The 18738-nt window shown below is 47.8% G+C and overlaps 1 protein-coding gene across 3 annotated transcripts in view; it reads left to right on the forward strand.

The window, feature by feature from the left end:
• Positions 1 to 5448: 5448 nt before the first annotated feature.
• LOC111836394 (diacylglycerol kinase delta) overlaps positions 5449 to 18738 on the forward strand; it is a 33592-nt gene continuing 20302 nt past the window's right edge. The window contains exons 1-2 of one of the 3 annotated variants that reach the window (XM_023797615.2): positions 5449 to 5660; positions 6943 to 7165. In XM_023797615.2, coding sequence (XP_023653383.1) covers positions 6977 to 7165 — 189 coding nt within the window. In that variant the 5' untranslated portion in view covers positions 5449 to 5660; positions 6943 to 6976. Of the gene's footprint in view, positions 5661 to 5823; positions 6024 to 6942; positions 7166 to 18738 lie in introns of those variants that run through there. The other 2 variants (XM_023797620.2, XM_072717605.1) reach the window with 2 other exon arrangements.

The raw sequence follows: 18738 nt of genomic DNA on the forward strand, positions 1-18738 counted from the left end.
TGTATTTACAACGCAGTAGCCACTATTGTCAAATTTATTCTAATGTATCTGACCTGCTTAGTTTTATCAACGTCCATTTATTTTCCACGAAGATTCCGCATCTCGATTACGAGGGAGGCGAATTCAGCGTTTTTCAGTTTAATTCAACCACATTTCGACATTCTCATCTTAACTAGAAGATGTCAGCGGGTATTCGTGTGTTTTTTGGAGATGTGAAATATGGGGGGTGGGGGCGCGTTGACGTCGTTTAGGAGGGTCATCCGGCACCCGGCGTTTGTTATTTCCTCGTGAATGAGGACTCTTGCTGGAAACAGTCAGCTTTGTTTGACATTACGCCCAGATATCGGGTAGGTTTGCTACGTGAAGGGAATATGTACGTGCCTTCTCCCTGTTAAATGAAACCGGGTGGGGAAAATAAAGTCTCTCCGGAAATTCTGTATTTTTCCCCCCATTGAATTTCCGCGGGGAAGGTTCCTATGAATCGGGATCCTGATCAGAATCACAATGAGCCAACAGGCGACACGAGACCGCCGGGTCTTTTTCACTCCCTGCTTACTAAATATGGCACATTTTAAAAATTTTTAGGGAGACCTTATGGGTAAGCGTGTTACGTTATTAGCTTTCTTCGTAAAAGCGCACCATGATGTTTATTTCGTGACATTGCTATACCTTTGTCATTGCACACCACTTCACCTCACTGAACAGACTGTGTATAAGGGGTACATTTTCCAGAGTATGTGGTGGGTGTATTCATTACAGATAAATCTACCCTTGTCCCCTCTTCATTTGTGTGGATAGTCTTTATTGGATTAGGTATGTTGGAGGAATGTGCTAATTCAGCTAATACACTAAACACGAGAAATCGCAGATTGGCAGTTTAACTATTTATACCCTACCAATTATTAACTAGTACAGCTAACTACCCATTGGATACTGTCTTAATTGGAGCTAGCGAAAATAAGGCAGTGATGAATGGATCTGAAGACTAGTTTTACCCAACAATACTTCTCCTAAAGCTAATATGTGTGTTAATACAAGCTGAGACTTATGTAAGCCTATGTATGAATGTTTCTGTGTATTTCTGTGTAGTTTATGTAATGAATATTGTCATGAGTATGGCACTCTTTCAGTTATCTTCACAGATACTTCTAAATGACAATTTGAAAGGCTATTGCATGGGTGTACTTGCAGATCTGTTGGACCCTGAGCTTGGGCTGGTGAATCACAACTTTTTAGCCGATGAAAAGGGAGGAAAGAAGCTTCGAATCATTATAGTCAGTCCTCTGCATTGTCCATAGGAAGATCCATGTGGATCTAAGATGCCGATGACAGCAGAGTGTGTGGAGCTCTGCAGGAGTAGCTGGTTTTGTGCCTGGCATCTGTGGTGCTGCACAGGGCAGTTTTGGGATGCCTGGAATTGCTGGTGCTGCCGTAGATATTATTGTATATCGAGGCTGGATTGCCATCACCTTTGTGGTGCTGGGACTTTTGGTGTTTTGGTGAAGAGTGTCTGGGTGTGGGCCCAGCAGTGGTGAGCTTGGTGGTATTAGGGTCAATACACCTTTGCTTGAGGTCTTAGGCAAGTGCTTGTTCTGCAATATAAGACCATTTTAAGGTACAGAAATGGACATTTTTGCTGACTACCTTTGGGATGCTTCCCAGAGTCGATTTCTATACCTTAAAAGGTACAATTACAAGGGTACAGCACCTCTGTACATGTTAAATGTCACATGTGTCGTCCTGTCTTGTGTTTTGTTTGCACCACTAAGGAGTTGCTGTCCTAATCTTGTACTGTCTTAAAATAGTACTGTGAGATGTATAAAGGTAGGTGGCAAATAGGAGGATGTGATGAGCAGGGGGACTGGGCTGTATTCAGGGTACGGGTCTCCAGAAAGGGTGCAGGGAAGAGAGTGACACAAAGGAACCTGTGGATGCAACTGAAAACAAAAATAAACACTGCTTGGATGAGACGGGAAATCATGCACTGAAATGGGACATCAGCATACTGGGCATTTTCCCAGTGGGCTGATGGTTATGTGGGCCACCAGAATTTATTGTGGCAGACCATCCACCACCAGCTTACACCCCCCTCACCTGGCGAAATGTATCACTTGGTAAAAGTTATTACAGGACCCCCCCCCCCAGCCCTGTGCACCTGCCAACTCTCGGGCTGATATTTAATCCCTGTCCAACCCTGGACGTCAGACAGATGAAAGTACATGATAGTTGCAGGGTTAATGTTGGAGTCAGTTTGCTTAGGGACAACAGAAAAAAAATAAATTTTTAGTAAGTTAGAAAACAAGGAACAGAAGATGTGGGTCAATGCCGTACACCTGGTCACCTGACTTCTTCTCCTAAAATGCCCTTATGCATAATAATGAAATGCAAGTGAAGTTTAGTGTATAATTTCACCTTGGGATTGCCAGAACCATTAAGGTTATATGTGTTCATTCAAGGGTACAACAGCAGTTCCCATTCTCATGTCTGATCCTGCAGCTTTTTGTAATAACTAAGCCAAAAATAATTAGAGTGTCCTGCCCTCATCATCTGCACTACTTACATGTCACTAATTTGAACCCCAGATCCACCAAACAATTCCCAATATGTGGTGCAGAGGAATTGTAGCCTGGACCACTCTGGTAACCCCGGCTTAAAAACAGCACAGAACACATGGATTTGGTGCAGTAGTTTAGCCTATTTGTGTTCCTTGGGGTGGGGGTTAAGACGACATTCACGTGACCCAGGGGTGTGTTTGAGGTGGCAACTTGTGGGAACTGGGTTCAGCATGGAGCTGGCACTGAGGGTGACAAAAGTATGCCACTTCATATCACCCTTCACTGAGGGAGGGGGGATGTGTGGCAAAAATAGCTTGGGCATATTTATATATAGTCCCCCCCCCCCGTTGAAGTTTAGACAACCTGACAGGATGTGTGCGACCGGGGGTGTGGCAGAGAGCCCCAGGACAGAACAAATGAGAGGTTTGGGGGCCGACAGGATTCTCTGGAGGGTTTGTGTTGAGAAGGTTCCAGTTTGTTTAAGGTCACTCTCGTTTTTGTGGTAAATTGATAGAATATTGCTGCCTGAAAAGGCTCAGATTGTGCCACCCAGTTTACTCTTTGACCACCTTTGGTCATTAGGCAAAGTAAAAACCTAGTTTATGGCTATGATGTGGTTTTTACATTGTTACTAGGCAAGGCTGGCAAAAACATTTTGGCAGCAAAAAAAAAAAGATTAATTCCCTGCTCCTTGGGTGACATTTGCTCGTTCTTCCTCTGTCTATGTGGGATTCCTTTCGGTATTCCTGATTATTTCTACGGTAAAGAAAAATGCAATTAAGTTGAACTGGTGTCTCTCCTATTCATTTAGTGTGTGTCTGGCAATAGGCTGGCATCCCATTTACGGTTATACTGGGTACTGGAAAATGGACAGATGTGGTAATGTGACACCACCACATCTAACACACTGAGGCTACATCTTTGAAGGCAGAATCATTTCCCGTGTATAAGACAAATCACCAGCAAATCTGTCTGCGACACAATGTTCTTTAATTGCAAATCAATAGGGTAAGTTGTTTACCATAAGCTGAAAGTGATTGTGTGTATATGTACATCACAAGGAGGGGTAACTATAGGTCTCCTAATGAAAATTCACACCAATTTTATTCTTTTTTTTTATTGGACCTGCGGATTCATCATAGGTAATGCAAATCATGACCATCTTGACTGCTCATTCAGTATCGTTTATTGTCTCCAATAAAATACATATTTCTAGTGGTATTTTACATCATTTCATGTCCCGAATATATTTTACTACCAACTGCATGCAAATCTGTCTTACTTTATTTTAAAATTATATTACATTTTGTAACAATGTTTTAGAAACACGTCTCCCTACCAAAGTGAACTGCCGAAGTTAAATGATTCTAAATATTTTACATCACATTAAAAATTCATGACCTAAAATTAAGCAAAGTAAAGTATGATAATTGCTTTTCATTGAAATGTAATTATATGTTCTGGAATGGAGATGAAGAAACTGGCAAGCAGTTTCTAGAAATATTCACTAGGTGGCAGTAATAAGCTATCTTATTACAGGATTAATACAAGACCTCATAATTTATTAAACATCATCGCAAGTAAGTGTCTTTATGTTGATAAACGTGTTCTGTTGGTGCGAAGCGAAAGATGAAGGACGTTGTTGTCACAATTACATATCGCTAAGCTAATTTGTGTTTTTTTTTATTCAGTGTGCATGTTTTTAATGCCAACACATTCGTAACAAATTAATACTTAATTTCAAATCAAATAAAATCCTGAAGAATAACTGTATTTCAGGCGGCGGACGCATGACGGCCTCCACCGGTACTGAGCTTGTGCTTCGAGGTTTATTTCTGGTTCCTTTTTCTTTTACTGCTACAAGCGGGAAGAACCGCTCTTCTAGAGGTAACGACACAGTTCCGCTGTTTTGAAATGGTCATGGTCACAATCATGGCCAGCCACCCGGGGGTGGCAAAGCGGAGGTGCACGGCGATAAAGCGGCTGGGTCCCTCCAGAAGATGACAGCTCCATGGGCAGATGGATCCCATCGTAAAGTTTGGACCTAAAAGGGCTGCCCAGTTTTTCACGGCGCAGTGGCATGAAAATAATATGATTTTAATGATCCGCTTGCAGTTTTAGCTGTCGAAGGCGGGAACACTTTTTTAAGCTTTAAAGCGTTTCCCTATACGTTTTAACCAATTTTTGCACAACAGAAAGTGTATACTGTAGGTATTTAGTAATTTCGATTACCCAAAATATATTTCGCAGTTTGCCACAACGGTTAGGGCTCTGGATGTAACGGTTTCATTTGACGAAAAATAAAACGCCCATTTTATACTGCTGCTTGTTTGTGATATTATTCATAAACCGCACCAAGTCGTTATTTTCATGCATCTTGTTAAACCTTTCCTCTTTGGGATTTTCTTTTAGATTTACATGACTAAATAAAACAATCCTTTCCAGTGATAGTCGAATTTGCTGCGTTTAACTACGTCTCTTCCTATAGAAAATGTGAAATGTACCTTCTAGTTAGATTTCTACAGTACATCTAGTCTTCGATTTCCGAGAAGTTGATTGAAACCATATACATATCGATTTAGCATTCTACGAAACGGATCCAAAGGGATTTTTTTTTTTTTTACTGTACACTGAATTTTTTCTCCTTTTACAGCCACGACGTGCGGTCGCTATTGAATGCAATAGTCTGAAACCACTGAATAACCGAGACGTTAAGTTATATCTCGTTATAAATAACGAGTCCGATCTGGCGTCCTCCTGCTGTATTAGACTGTACTGTATTCGAACAATATAACGTTTTCCATTTAATCTCAGCATAAGCATATGCGTCTTCAAGAATACAAATATATTAGACAAAAATGTATCTATTTTAAATTGAACACTGACGTAAGAACTTGCACAAAACATACAGACATTCACGTCTTTCTTTTCAGCAGACCGTTGAGGCTACAGTTTCCTCTTGAGATGATTGTGCGTGCATTGTGATAGTGTAACACCCCCTGTCAGCAGATCTGATGCTATGCAAGAACACGAGATTTGACAGTGACCACTGAAAGGACAGCAGCGGCTGCTCGGTGCAGCACAGGAGGAGAGGTCCCTACCGAGGTAAAACCTGCGATTACAAGTTTTATTAAGCGAGATCGCCTTCAATTAAGTACCGATAATAATTTATAATTAAGAAACCGCTGCGCCAGGTGCCATAAAAAGGAGACGCACGAGTGAATTGATCACAGCGAGCGTCATGCATCGCGGGGTGTTCGGCTGCAGTCCGCCGCATGCTGGGCCAGGGGTGACACAGAGAAGGCGATGAGTTTTATTTCACGCGGTGCGGGGACGTCGCGATGACGTGCGATTTGTTACACTGGGCAGTTAGGAGGAAAACAACAGTAGCGTTGAATAAGGGATCGCGGACGTCGCTTATTTCATTGATGGGAATCAAGGGAACGCGAAGCGCCTTTGCAACAACAGGTAGTAAAAGGGAAAGGTCTCAACTACGGAAAGAAAATAGCATCCCACTGTGAACATTGCATGCATTGTAACACAGCTGTAATAAAGTAAAACCCGCAACCAACTTGGCTTTCATTATATAAATCGGTACTTATTTTACTTTATATTGCTTTACGTAATTACAAAATGTCAAGTAACTAATTTTGCCCGTTGCTCATAAATCTATGATTTGTCGTAGAATGATATGCGATGTATGCTGCTTTTGTCGTGCTGTATTTCGGTATCCGGCAGATCACGTTTCAGTGAAATGCGCTTAAATCGTTTTAGCAAAGCATCTTTAGTTTGCCTTCATGTATGACGAATAATGCAGGAACTTCACGCCGTCGTAAATATCAACAGTGCGTTAAGGTCCTTAAATATTTAGGGTGGATCATCAAGTGCTCGGTGCCAGTAGCGCATCAGAAGACGTAGCCCGGGGCAGGGTGAATTAGACCGCCTTGTTGTGTGCCTGCGAGCGGGGTTTCGGTGGTATTCAATCCGTGCTTCTACTCCTACGGAACGGCTTCGAATGCCGTTCTTTCTCCGCGTAGCCAAAACACATACCAGCTTTTTTTCCCCGGTGTTAGCCAAATAGGAGCCCCAGGAGATGCGCTCGACTCGTTAATGGCCCTGTTTGGCGGAGCCGAAAGAGATAAACAAACCAGCATCGGAAGATGGGGGCGATCATGCGAGAATGCCGGCCGAGGTACCGGGCTGTCACTGCGGTGCCGCTCCTTAACTGGGCGCAGTGAGGACAGAGTTCCTGCACGGCTATGGAAAGGAGTCCACAGCCTCGGCGTTTGTATCTAATGCCACAGAAAACTACTTCAAAAGAAGGGTGATAGTGTCTGATTGCTGAATTTTAAACTTCACATTTATCAGCGTTGCATCATCATTTCAGGGTACATCCAGAGGCGGCGGCGACGTAAGTAACCATGGCCGAAAATCTGAACCCCAACGTCCTGTACGTTCGGGACCCCCAGGAGCCCCTATCCTCGTCGGGCGCCGAGCGCCTTGCGCAGGCCGAAGCCGGGGAGGAATCGTCAGACAGCGACGGGGAGCAGGAGGAGACATCGCACAAACTCATCCGGAAAGTGTCCACCTCGGGCCAGATTCGTGCAAAGGTATCGTCTTCTCTTCGTCTCCATTAATTCGTTCGTTTCATTTATTTGAGTACGCCGCTAAAACTCCATTACCGACCCCCGTTACTCTGTTCCTGCATAACATCTCAGTTTGTACCAGCGACGCGGACACGTGTCCCACTTATTTGTATCGTTAAATATACTTGTAGTGTAGCATTTAAACACGCAAATTTTCCAATAAATATTGGTTTATTAGGTGGGTGCTGTTAGTGCAGAGATTTACAAGTGCGATTGCAGTCGTGGTCCGTTTCAGTCCCTCTGTCCGGTGACGAGCCCCGACCGGACATGTGGTCTCAGAGGTGGCCCTTAATTGGGGCTAATTGGTGCGCCTGAGGACTCTAATGTAAGGACGCTCTGTCTGTCCTGTTTGGCTCCGGTAATTCAATTAAAGCGCATCTTCTGTTTGCTTTGGCTGATTATAACCGCTCCCCCCAGATGCCGGCGGGACGCCTTAGTGTGACATTCTGGGCTGAGCTGCTGCTATGACCCACGGCAAATAGCTAACATAGGCGCACTTTCTGTTTATTTCTTGTTTTATTTATAACCCTGGCTATGATGGTTAAACTGTTAAAGGCTCATTAACGTTAATTATAACCTTCAGCTAAATAAGGGACACAACCCAGAAAGAAGCAGTTAGGCTCATTAAACCAGTTAAACTGTACAACAATCCGTCTTTTTTGTTAAAGGTTAATTTGGGGCTTCCGCGTTCACTCCGAGCGCTAATAGCGGAGAAGGTAGCAATGGTTGTGTAACAGGTTGTGGTCCTACCGACGATCCAGTGTTCAGCCTCAGCTATACTGCTAGTTGTGGTTGCGTTGTTAATAGTAGTCCCCGCTGCTGTCAGACTTTATTACTGGATCAGCATAACAGAAGGGTCTGTGTGAATGGAGGTGTACTGTCCCATCTGATTACAGAGTCTCATACACATTACTTGACCTCATACATCTGCAGCCTGGAATTTCACTTAGGATGAAATGGGGTGGGGGCAAGCAGGGCATCGATGGAGGGGCAGGTGGGTCCTTAATATTCCGGAGCACGGTGTTTTCCCTGGGACTACAGAAAATGCACGTCCAGCCATTAAAGCGGACTGGCTTGCGAGCTTTGAGCGTCACCTTCAGCCACCCCCAAAATGGCACAGTGCGACAGGTCAGGGTGCCCCAGGAGAGAGATTCCTACAGGCCTCGGGGCAGGGGGCGGAGCCACAGAACCAAGATGGCTGCCGCTAATAGACCACCTGGAAACTCGATGGTCAAAGGCCTTATTTCTCTGGAGGCCTGTGTCACGTAGGCATCAGGTGACACTAAAGTGAGAGGGTAGAGTCTGGATCAGTGGCTGGTGTTTAGCAGAGTGGTGCATGGATGGTTCCTTCGAGAGAACCTGGGCTATGAGCATGTGGCCTGGCTATGGGGGGGCGGGGGTTTGAGTAGCTCTGGACGTGACATTGATAGCTGCTGCCCGCTCCCTCACACACACACACACACACACACAAACAGAGCCTGGGTGGAGCCTAACTGATTATATTTACCTGTCCTCATCTGGCAGAGATTAACCTGGTTACTGATCTGCAGGATTTAAGCCTGATGACCTCATCACTCTGCAGAGTGCAATCACTAAATGTTTGCATCCTAAGAAACATGGGGGGGGGCGGATTACAGATACCTTTGTCACACTAATTGTATTCTTCTCCAGCATTTGTCCTCTGATGACCGTGGATTTTGTGTTCGGTTCATTAGATAGACAAATAAACCATGTGATGAACAGTTATCTTGAACCTCATTAGAAGAGCAGAAAAGAAAATGATTGATGGATGGGTGGGTGAATAGTCAGCCTTCTTTTCTTTAAAAATTCCCTCCTCCCACATCGCCCCCACCCCACAGTGCACTAATGTGAATAATTAATATGCATAGCGTTTTATTTTCTGGCAAATACGTTGTGTTGGTTGTAAATTCCCAGTTGGTCTCTCGGTGCTCCATGTTTCGGCTGGGAGGGTGGCATTGGCCTGAGTCCCCCCCCCCCCCATTTTCCTTCCCAGGAATGGGCACTTTTAATGAACCACCCCTAAGATTTTTTTTTTTTTGATGGTAAAACACAATTTAAGGTGACACAGCAGGGGGGTATCTGCAGATTTTTAAATTCACCTGTGCCTATTTCCACCCGACGTTTCCTTGAAGGTCTACCGCATCAGAACCCTGGCAGAGTGCCCCCCCCCTCCCACTACGCTAGCTAATTAGCCCTTAGCGGTGCTGGCAGTGCGTCCTCACTGCATGTGTCAGTGCTAATGGTCTCAGTGTGTTGGTGCTAATGTAACCTATTGTGTCAGCAGGCCGGTATGTCACTTGTTGCTGTGCGCTCCATTCCGTTGTAGCGGGAGTCTTCCTCAATCTTCCTCCTTGATCATTCTATGTTCTCTTGGATCTCAGGGTGTTGTTTAGTAGGGCTGTTTCTGAGCCATATGGCAGGGTGATCGGCAGCGTCTGATGCGTTAACCTGAGACACCCCCTGGCGGCGAGTGGGGAACCCTTAGCCATTTACCCATATTCGCAAAGCCGCAAACTCCTCGCACCTGCTGTCCTTTCATAGGCTGAGTTCCTGCTAAGGAGATTTCTGGTGCTCAGAAACGGACCGTGTTGTGTAAGCGTCTGTGTGTGAGGGCCGCCATAGGTCCGAGTGGCGCGTCACGCCGCGGCGCGCGTGATGTGAGCGTGTTCGCACCCACCGTTTTGGCTACAGCCCACTCAGAGTCTCTCTGCAGTGCTGGTGCATTATGGGATACAGGCAGAGGGCCACTGCTGCAGAGGCGATTAAAAAAAAAATAAAAAAATCACAAGGGGGGGGAGGGTGGGTGGGGGCGGAGCTGGTGCCGGGGCTGTGCCCAGGTGCTGTGTCACGATGCCAGCCAGTTTTATGGCTCCCTAATGTTGCCCTGGTGAAAAAGTATATGTGAGCACATGGTGTTGTTTGGGGGACAGATGCACATCCGCCCTGTTGCCGTCCTCAGCTCAGCCACCCGTGGCACCGGCACTGAGGGCAGCAGCGTTTTTGTAGGAGGCGTCAGTCTCCCTCTCTGCGTCCTTCATGCTGGGTTTTTAGTCATTTATTCATTTATAGATGTTACTCTTTTGGGCCCGGGCTCCATTACCTTCCTAGGGCTTGAGGGATGATATTTATGGTCTTAATTACTTTTTTTTTTTAAATCTCTCTGTAAATTTACTTCCCTGGGCAACTCCTCTGGGCAAATGAAATGGAAGTGAGTGAAATGTGATCGACTGGCCTTGACTGAGTGCATGTGCACGGAGCGTGTGCTCGTCAGGTGAAGTGGGTCGTGGGGGTGCCCTTGTCCTCATTCTCCACCTTCTGGGGTTATCACTGTCACCAACCCCCCCCCCCCCCCCCAGCTTCATGATTAGTCCCCAGACGATCCCTCACAATCTGTGACACATGGAAAAGTTTTAATGAGGGGGATGTGGAGAAGTTTTGGTTCCTAGAAACCCGGTCATCTCTTCCACAAGTTCGATGACATCAGAGGGTGTGGATTTTAGGTGGCAGGTTAATGACTTGAATCGAAATGGGTCCTAGTGATTATGGTGGTGGTGGTGGGTGGGGGGCAAGGGAGGGGACCTGTCATACCGTGCCACCAAGATGATTTTCCAGCACTGTGTGACCAAGGGATACTGTGCTGACAATGTGACTGTCACCTCTCACAGCAGGCTGATCTATCCTATCCACAACACAGGCCTTCCTTCCCTGTGGCAATCTGTGTGATCTTCTGTACGTTTAACACAGGTTGTAAATTATCTTCTCTTTAAAAGGGTGGCACATTTTTAAAAATATTGTTGAGGGAAAGACAATTGTATGGCCTCTCAGTTTGTCCAACCAAGCACTTGCACGGGGTTTTGTCCCTGGCGGAGAATAGCCTTGGCACACTTGAAGTGACACTTCAAACTCTTATTCTGTGTTCGTTTTTTTTTCAACTTTAGATTTTCAAAGAAGAAAATATGAAAAACAGGAAGGAACCTTATTTTCGATATTTCCTTTTTTTCTGTATTCTTTTTCTTTTACCCGCACTTGTTGTGACCCAAAATAGCACTACTTCTGATTCTTGACAGCCTGTTCAAATGAAGCTGTACAGGAAGCCACAGAAAGCAGCCTTTGTGTGTGTCTGGGGGGGGGGGGGGGGCATGTTTCTAGATGGTTCCAGTGCAAGGGGGGTGCTGAACCGTCACTATTGTGCCACGATGGGGGTGGGGGCCACTCTTGCCTGGCTCTGTCGGCGTCGGATCCGTCGATGTCAGTGCCTATTTGGTCTCTTTTCTAAGCACCACTCTTAGTGTCAATAAGCAGACTGTTTAACTGGCTAATCCTTCTCTAAATGCATTAGAAGGTCTGTTAGCTTCATTCCAGCCATCAATCATGTCTCAGTCAGAGGAACTCAGCTTCTCTGTCAGCCCCCAGTTTACATAACTGTGGAGGGGGGTGACCATAGTCCAGGTGTGTAGCCGTTAGCACGAGCAGGAGATAGAGCATCCCTCGCATCTGGCAGCAGACGGCCAATGGGCAAAGGGGGCGGGAACTTCAGGAGAGAGGTACCGTCCAATCACGTGGGGTGGGACCTCCTGGGATTGGATGAGAGGGGAAGGTAGCTGAGTGGAACTGCACATGAGTGGGTGCGGAGTGTAGTTGGATGGGCGCAGTGTGTGATTTCCGGGCGAGGCGGTTGGGGATGGTGTCTGCGGCTTTCAGCTTGGTGGGGGGGGGACTCACCCAGGTCATCTTCCTCTCGGTTAACTGGGCGGCTCCGAGGAGGAATCCTGCTGCCTGTCCAAGTGTCCAGATCTCAAGCAGGGGCTGGGGGGGGGGGCAGGGACATCCTCATGACACGCAGTGGGAGGGGACACCTGAGCTGGACGTGGCGGGTGCTGAGAACTGCAGTTAGATGGACAGCTCTGGGGGTCACCCCCCCCCCCCCCCCCCCCCAGACATGCACAGGTTTACTGTGTTTTAGTTTGAGTTTGCAGATAGCGGGTGTGTGTGTGTGTGTGTGTGGGGGGGGGGGGGATGAAAGTGTTTACCTGTCAGATTATATGGCTGATTGGGGTGGGGGGCTGACTTGGGGGCTCATTACTTTAAAAGCAGCTGTGGCAGGATGGTTGCTGACCTTTGGGTTTTCTAAACTAAGGGAGCCAAGAACGAAATGCTTCCCAATCTTATTAGTGAAGCCCCCACCCCCCCTTTCCCACCCCGACCGTCCACCTTAATTGGAAATCTAGCAGCAGTAAGACAATCAGTCATTATGCGAGAATGCCTTGCTGGCAGCCCATCTGTTTAAAAGACATTAGACTTTTTTGGTCTTTTGCTTCAGCGCGTAGTGCTGTGGGTTTACACTGCTGCTGTGTGTGTGTGTGTGTGTGTGTGTGTGGCCAGTTTAGGTGCCATGGTCAGCTGAGTGGTGTCACCGTTGGGCCCTTAACCCCTAATTGTTCCAGGAACTGTCTGTCCCTGAGCTTCCTAGGATAAAAGTGTTTCCTGAAAAAGTAAATGTTCATACAGCTTGACTTTTACTGCAGCCCCAAAAATTGTATTACATTGTATCTCCTTGTACGAGACACAGTACCACAATGTCGTCTTATACTATCTATGACCTTTTTCTTGGGCAATATCAATATTATGCAGCATCCTCAGCATTTCACGTCCCTTACATGGTTTATTAGGGTTATTATCTTATGTTTAATAGTGTTTACAGGTCAAATGTATAATTGCACTCTGGAAATACATACTTCAGCTTCTTTCTGTCTTTAAGTATTATGTTATGTGTTAATGTGCCATTTGGACTGCTGCAAAATTTCATTGTACTCTACAATCTGTCTGTCTGTCTGTCTGATCTCGGCACCACAGATTGGGCTCAGAATTTGGCACTTTAACGTCAGCGAAAGTGGGACAGGCTATCGCATCCAAATATTATGCAGACCCAGAAAATTCAATCCATAACCGATATTGTTTTGTTTAATATCACCGATGCCAGCAGTGAAACAACTTGCCAGCTTATTAGCAGAATAATGTTACATTACAATAATGTTAAAGACTGATCTGCTGGCCAGATTTCATAATAAAGTATAAATATGTTTAACAATAAAGTAAAAATACGTTTAACAATAAAGTATACATATGTTGTATTATGTCACAGGTTGAATAAATAAAATATTGTGGCATTTGAGTGGCGAAGAGTTTACGAGGCAAACTGCAGACTCTTACTGGGGGGGTCCTTAAAAGGACAGCGGATAAACAGCGAGTGAGAACACTTTTTATTCAGTTCGGCAAAATAAATCAAAAAACGAAATACAAATCAACCTTTACTTTACTTTCACTTCCGCTTATGTGATGTTTGTGTTGCGTTCTTTTTTGAGACCGATGGAAACGCGGGCAGGTTCTCAAAAGGCATCAAGTGAGAACCAACCCAGCACCGGCTCCGTGTTGGTGGAAACGAGGCATATGACCTTTAGTGATGGATTGGTGCTTAGTGTCGCCACCTGGTGATTGGGTGTTTCACTTCATCCGTGACACATGCGACACGACGCTGTTTTGAGACTGTGGGAGGAGTCCCAAGCGTGCATGGTGGGGGCACAGCTGGGGTGGGAATAGCACGCTGGGGTCGTGGGATGCAGCGCCGTGTGTCTGCTGATGAGGCTTAAAATGAGAGCGTGGGTGCAGGTGAGGGAGGGTGAGCTTGTCCACATCGCCACCCAAACGACCTGCGGCCTGGGAAGCCAGTCCTCCATTTTAGCTGGAGTCGCCATGACTCAGGCCGCGATGGAGCAGAATGTATCCCCAGTTTCCAGCCCCCTTCGCCGGCCTGTTGCTAGGTGTTATTCAACAAGAACCGAACTTCCATGGGTGGATTAATACTGTACAGTGTCCACCAGGGAGCCCAAATGCAGGGAGCGTGTTTGGACACAACCTGTGAAAGCAGGCCAAGGTTTCTGGGCGAAATGAAAGTCAAAAAAAGGATGAAGGAGATAAAAATAGACGAGGAGATGCGCGGCTCATTTACCTGCATCCCTGCTGGAGGAAGTTCTGCCTCCACTGCCTCCTTATTGGCTGGAGAGAGTACATTTAAAAAAAAAAAAAAACAGAGATCTGTTTTTGGCGCTGTCCCTTTAACACTGTACCAGCCCCCCCCCCCCCCAGACATCCCGGCAGCCTGTGTCCATGGCAACTGAGAGCGGTCAGACGGAAGTGCAGCAGCTGAGCACTGGTAGTGGGTCGCGGTGGGGTGAAGGGGGGGGGGGGGCGTGGCCGCTTGTCCCCATCGCCGCTGTCCTGTCGCTTCCCCTTCCGTCGACGCTGATTAATCTCCTGTGCAGCAGCAAGATGGCAGGAACGTTTATCCAGCAAATCCCACTGTAGTTTGTGTGTGTGTGTGTGTGTGTGTGTGTGTGTACACGTTCAGAAGCAACCCCCCCCCACATCCTCCCACTCCCTTACGTCTGCTTTGGTTGCCTGGAAGATGCTTCTATGCGGCCCGTTTCCAGCAGGAGAGGGAATAAGGCCTTCCCTCGCTCTCTGCGTCCCACCACATTCCCGTCTGACTCAAACCGAGGTGACGCATTGCCCCCCCCCCCCCCCCTTCGCACACACACATGCTGCCATGGAAACGAGGGGCTATGGGCGCTTTGGGAACCCACGCCCTCACACACGCGGAGCCGTGGCCATGATCCTGCTCGTCTCTCTGTAACGATTTTCCGTCCGAGGAAGCGCAGAGCTCCCCGCTGTGTCTGTAATTACAAGCAGACCCTGCTTTTAAGTGTTGTACAACTCATTAGTGGTCATTAGTGGAAGGAAGGAAGGCTCCAGAGGATTAATTAATCTCCCGGACAGCTGGCTGTCACTAATAAACATCATAATTTGAATATGTCTGTGGTACATCTTACTAGTGGCTTCCGTCTTTTCATAAGGACAGTGTGTAGCCCCAGATTCTCCAGTTAGGCCCAATTTTGTGACCACACCCCTCAACAGGGCTTCTTATTTGATCTTCTGTTGGTTCCTTTGTATGGCCACACCCCTCATCTATAGTTCCCTCTTTCTGATTGGGCCCTTGGCTTGACCATACCTTGGTCCTGTAACATGTGGCATATCTTGATGTCTTGCTCTTGTTGATGGAGTCCAGACCTCCTCTTAGCTTGAACGAGAGCAGTGGTGTACTCACACTTGGTGATCTGTATTGTGCCCGAGTACGTTTGACCCCCAAAGTCCAGTTCATTGGACTAGTGTTTTTCGCTCCGCACCGTGCCCGGAGAGCCGTGTGTCGTCTCGCTCAAAGCGACACCAAATAAGCCACAAAATGAGGACACTAATCATGAACGATAGCACTTTTCTTCCTGTGGTCTCTTCAACCAAAATGTTGCATGATGATGATGACGAAAGGGCTGCTTTGGCCCGGAACGTTAAGCACAGACCAGCGGGGGAGTGGGGAGGCGGGGTAATTGTGCTTGAGCGTGGTACAAGGCAACCGGGCCAAGTGTGATCATACCCTGAGCTGAATTTTACACTGTGATGTCTCCAGCTCCCCACTGGATTTGCATCCCGGAGTGGTACCGCATTCCTAAAACCGAGGTTTGTGTGGCGCCGCTGTGATGTTTTTGGGAACCAGGTTGCCCATGATGGCAAGAGGGTCCTGCCCATGTTGTCCCGGAGTCACGGCCACAGTCCCGCCCAGCCGGGGGTCCTCTGGCTGCTACAGAGGCTGTTTCTGAAGTCAGCACATCATAGCAGGTGGGGGGGGGGATGTTTAGTCCTGGAGGGGCTGTCTATACTTTTGCTCGACCTTCCCCCTGCGGCGCGAGCTCTCTCTGCTCCAGCGCGGCCCCCAGGAGCAATCCGGCCGCACGAGCCCGTCCATGCCGCTCCCGCCGCGTCTCCAGTTCCCCATTCCCTCGCTCCGCTCCTCCTCCGCCCTCCATACCCCCACCATGCTCCTCTTCCCGTCAAAGTGCCTGGAAGCCGGTGGGACCGAGTGGGAGCGAGTGGGAGGATGTGGCAGAGCAGCAGGGGAGCCAAGGAGTGGGTGGAGGAGGAGGAGGAGGAGGAAGAGGTCCCACACGGACCCGCAGGCGCTTTTCAAGTGGGAGGTGGGATGGGGCCGGCAGGATACCAGCATGGTGTTCCTGCGACATGCAGGTTCACGAACCCTCTGGATTCATGTTCCACATGCTTTAAGTGGAAGTTTCTGGAGATCATCTCACCCATGACTGTCACAGCTCTGGCCCCACCCCCTGCCAGACTGGGTTGCGGGTTTCGGTTCTGCATCTGCCCAGCCCACCCAGACTGTGGACCCGCAGACGATCAGCCTTAGACACTGTGTAAAACTGTCTTGTTTCCCTCTGGTGTACAGGATGAAACCTTATTGTAATGGGGTAATTTAATCCTGCACCCACTCCCCCCATTTCAGTGCAGGGCAGTTTAATGTCCCTCAGGCTGTTTCTGCCCTAGGATGAGAGAGTGAGGTTATTGATAAGAAAAATCTGACCTAGTTGTGTACAGGTTAGCTTGTCTTCTTGTTAGCATTTAGCCCCACCGTGCATGAAAGGCAACCACCAGCCACTGCGAAAGGACACGGGGTCAGCGGGGGGAGCCGTGTCAGTGGGCATCAAAGGGAGAGCGGGGTGGGGTGGGGGGGACTCCCAGCGCTGAGACGAGCCCTCAGGGTACTGGGACAGTCTGCATGCTACTGGGATTCCCCTGCTGGTGTGGGGAATCTCTGCTAAATACGGCCTCCTGGACTGAGCCCTGATAGCTGCTAGCTTCACAGCTCTCTCTCTCTCTCTCTCTTTCCATCATCTCCTTCACTCTTCCCCTCACTTCGCTCCTTCCTCACTCAGACCCATAGTCGCTCCTGTACGGCCATCTTCACTTGCTTTCAGAGAAGGTCATTCTTCTTGCTGCTGGATTGGGTTCACTTTTCATGGAAAAAAGACGGCCAAATCAGTGGGGGGGCTCGTGCGCACGCGCCTCGCGGCCCCGCACCCCCCTGCCACCCCCCCACCAGGGCCCGCAGGGCCACTCATAGCCCAGGGCACCATTTTCTGTTTCTATTAATACATGGCTGAGCTATTTCCGGAAGGATGTGGTGAGTTTCAGTGTAAAAGCCACACCCCGTGTTTGCTAAAAACGGCCAGCGGGAGGTGGGGACATAGGGAAATGTGGGCTTTGACAGAAAATATCTGAGCGTGGCATGACTGATATGAGGTGGGGGTCAGCGGGGGGGTGGGAGGTGAGTGACAACAGACACCCAGAGTGGAAATTTAACATCCTGAATGCTTAAACGCCGGCTGACATATATAGGAACTTGAGTCACTAGTGACACAGTGTACTGACTGCCCCCCCTGCCGCCGCTGGGGAGGAAGTGGACAGAGAATCGAAGCAACTGACTGCAGTGAAGTGCGCACGGGCAGATGGGTGAAAGCAGACGTGCGCTGGTGCAAAACCACGAGTAACTGCTCTTTCCACGCATGCAGTCAGCACTTTTTTGGCCTCAGTGGCCAGACACAGGACTGCTGTTCCCATGACAAGCCCACATGATGCAGTCTCATGATGGACAGGAGTCCTCCCCATCTCACACACACACACACACACACACGTTTGTGATTATATCTTTGTGGGGACTCTCCATTCATTTCTATGGGGAAAACTCTAATCCCAACATGACAACCTTAACCCCTACCCAGCCATAACCTTAACCATAAATAACCAATACAAAACATTTTTACTTTTTTGATTGCATTCACAGATCTTTGTGGGGACCTGAAAAATGGTTGGTCCCCACAATGTAATACAAACTGAATCCGCACACACACACGCACAGACTGTCCTGCTCCACTCACGGTTAACACTCCTCATTCTCCTCAGTAATAAAGCTCCTCGCCAAGCCCCAGACAGAGAGGCATGTGCCTGTGCAGGCGATCCGCAGGTACCTTGCAGGATGGGGAGGGGGCAGCCAGTCGAGTGGCCCTGGGTCCTGCAGGCTCATCTGGGTGTCCTGACCTGTGTATGTGCCTGGATTAGGGAGACCAGAGAGCAGGCAAAAAGATGTCTGGGTCAGAGGTCCCAAAGGTGGACTTCTGTTGGCCCTCTAGTGGTGCATTAAGTAACTGCGGTGAATTATTTTTTTGTGCACTTTGAGTCAGTGCATCCTTACATAAGGACCCAGAACTTTTAGATAGATAGATAGACACATACAGACCTAAAGAAAGAAAGAAAGAAAGAAAGAAAGAAATGATATTATATTACTCCCCATGGGGAAGATCTCATTTTGCCTCCCCCCTCTTGCTCTCCATAAGACGCACAGACAGGTGTCAAAGCTGGGGCTCGAATCAGTGACTTTCTAATCACAGGTACAGAAGCCACGTGTGTCTTGAGCACATCACTCCCATCATCATCATCAAAATGATCTGCCATTCGTGCCACAGTATCCCTTTTGTTGGTCGGAACCAGGCGACGTCGTCTTGGTTTGAAAATCCCACACCAAAGAGTCCTGTCCGCCAAACACTCTGTCGGCGGTTTGT

The sequence above is a fragment of the Paramormyrops kingsleyae genome, chromosome 10 (genome assembly GCF_048594095.1).
Source record: "Paramormyrops kingsleyae isolate MSU_618 chromosome 10, PKINGS_0.4, whole genome shotgun sequence".
NCBI classification, from domain to species: Eukaryota; Metazoa; Chordata; class Actinopteri; order Osteoglossiformes; family Mormyridae; genus Paramormyrops; species Paramormyrops kingsleyae.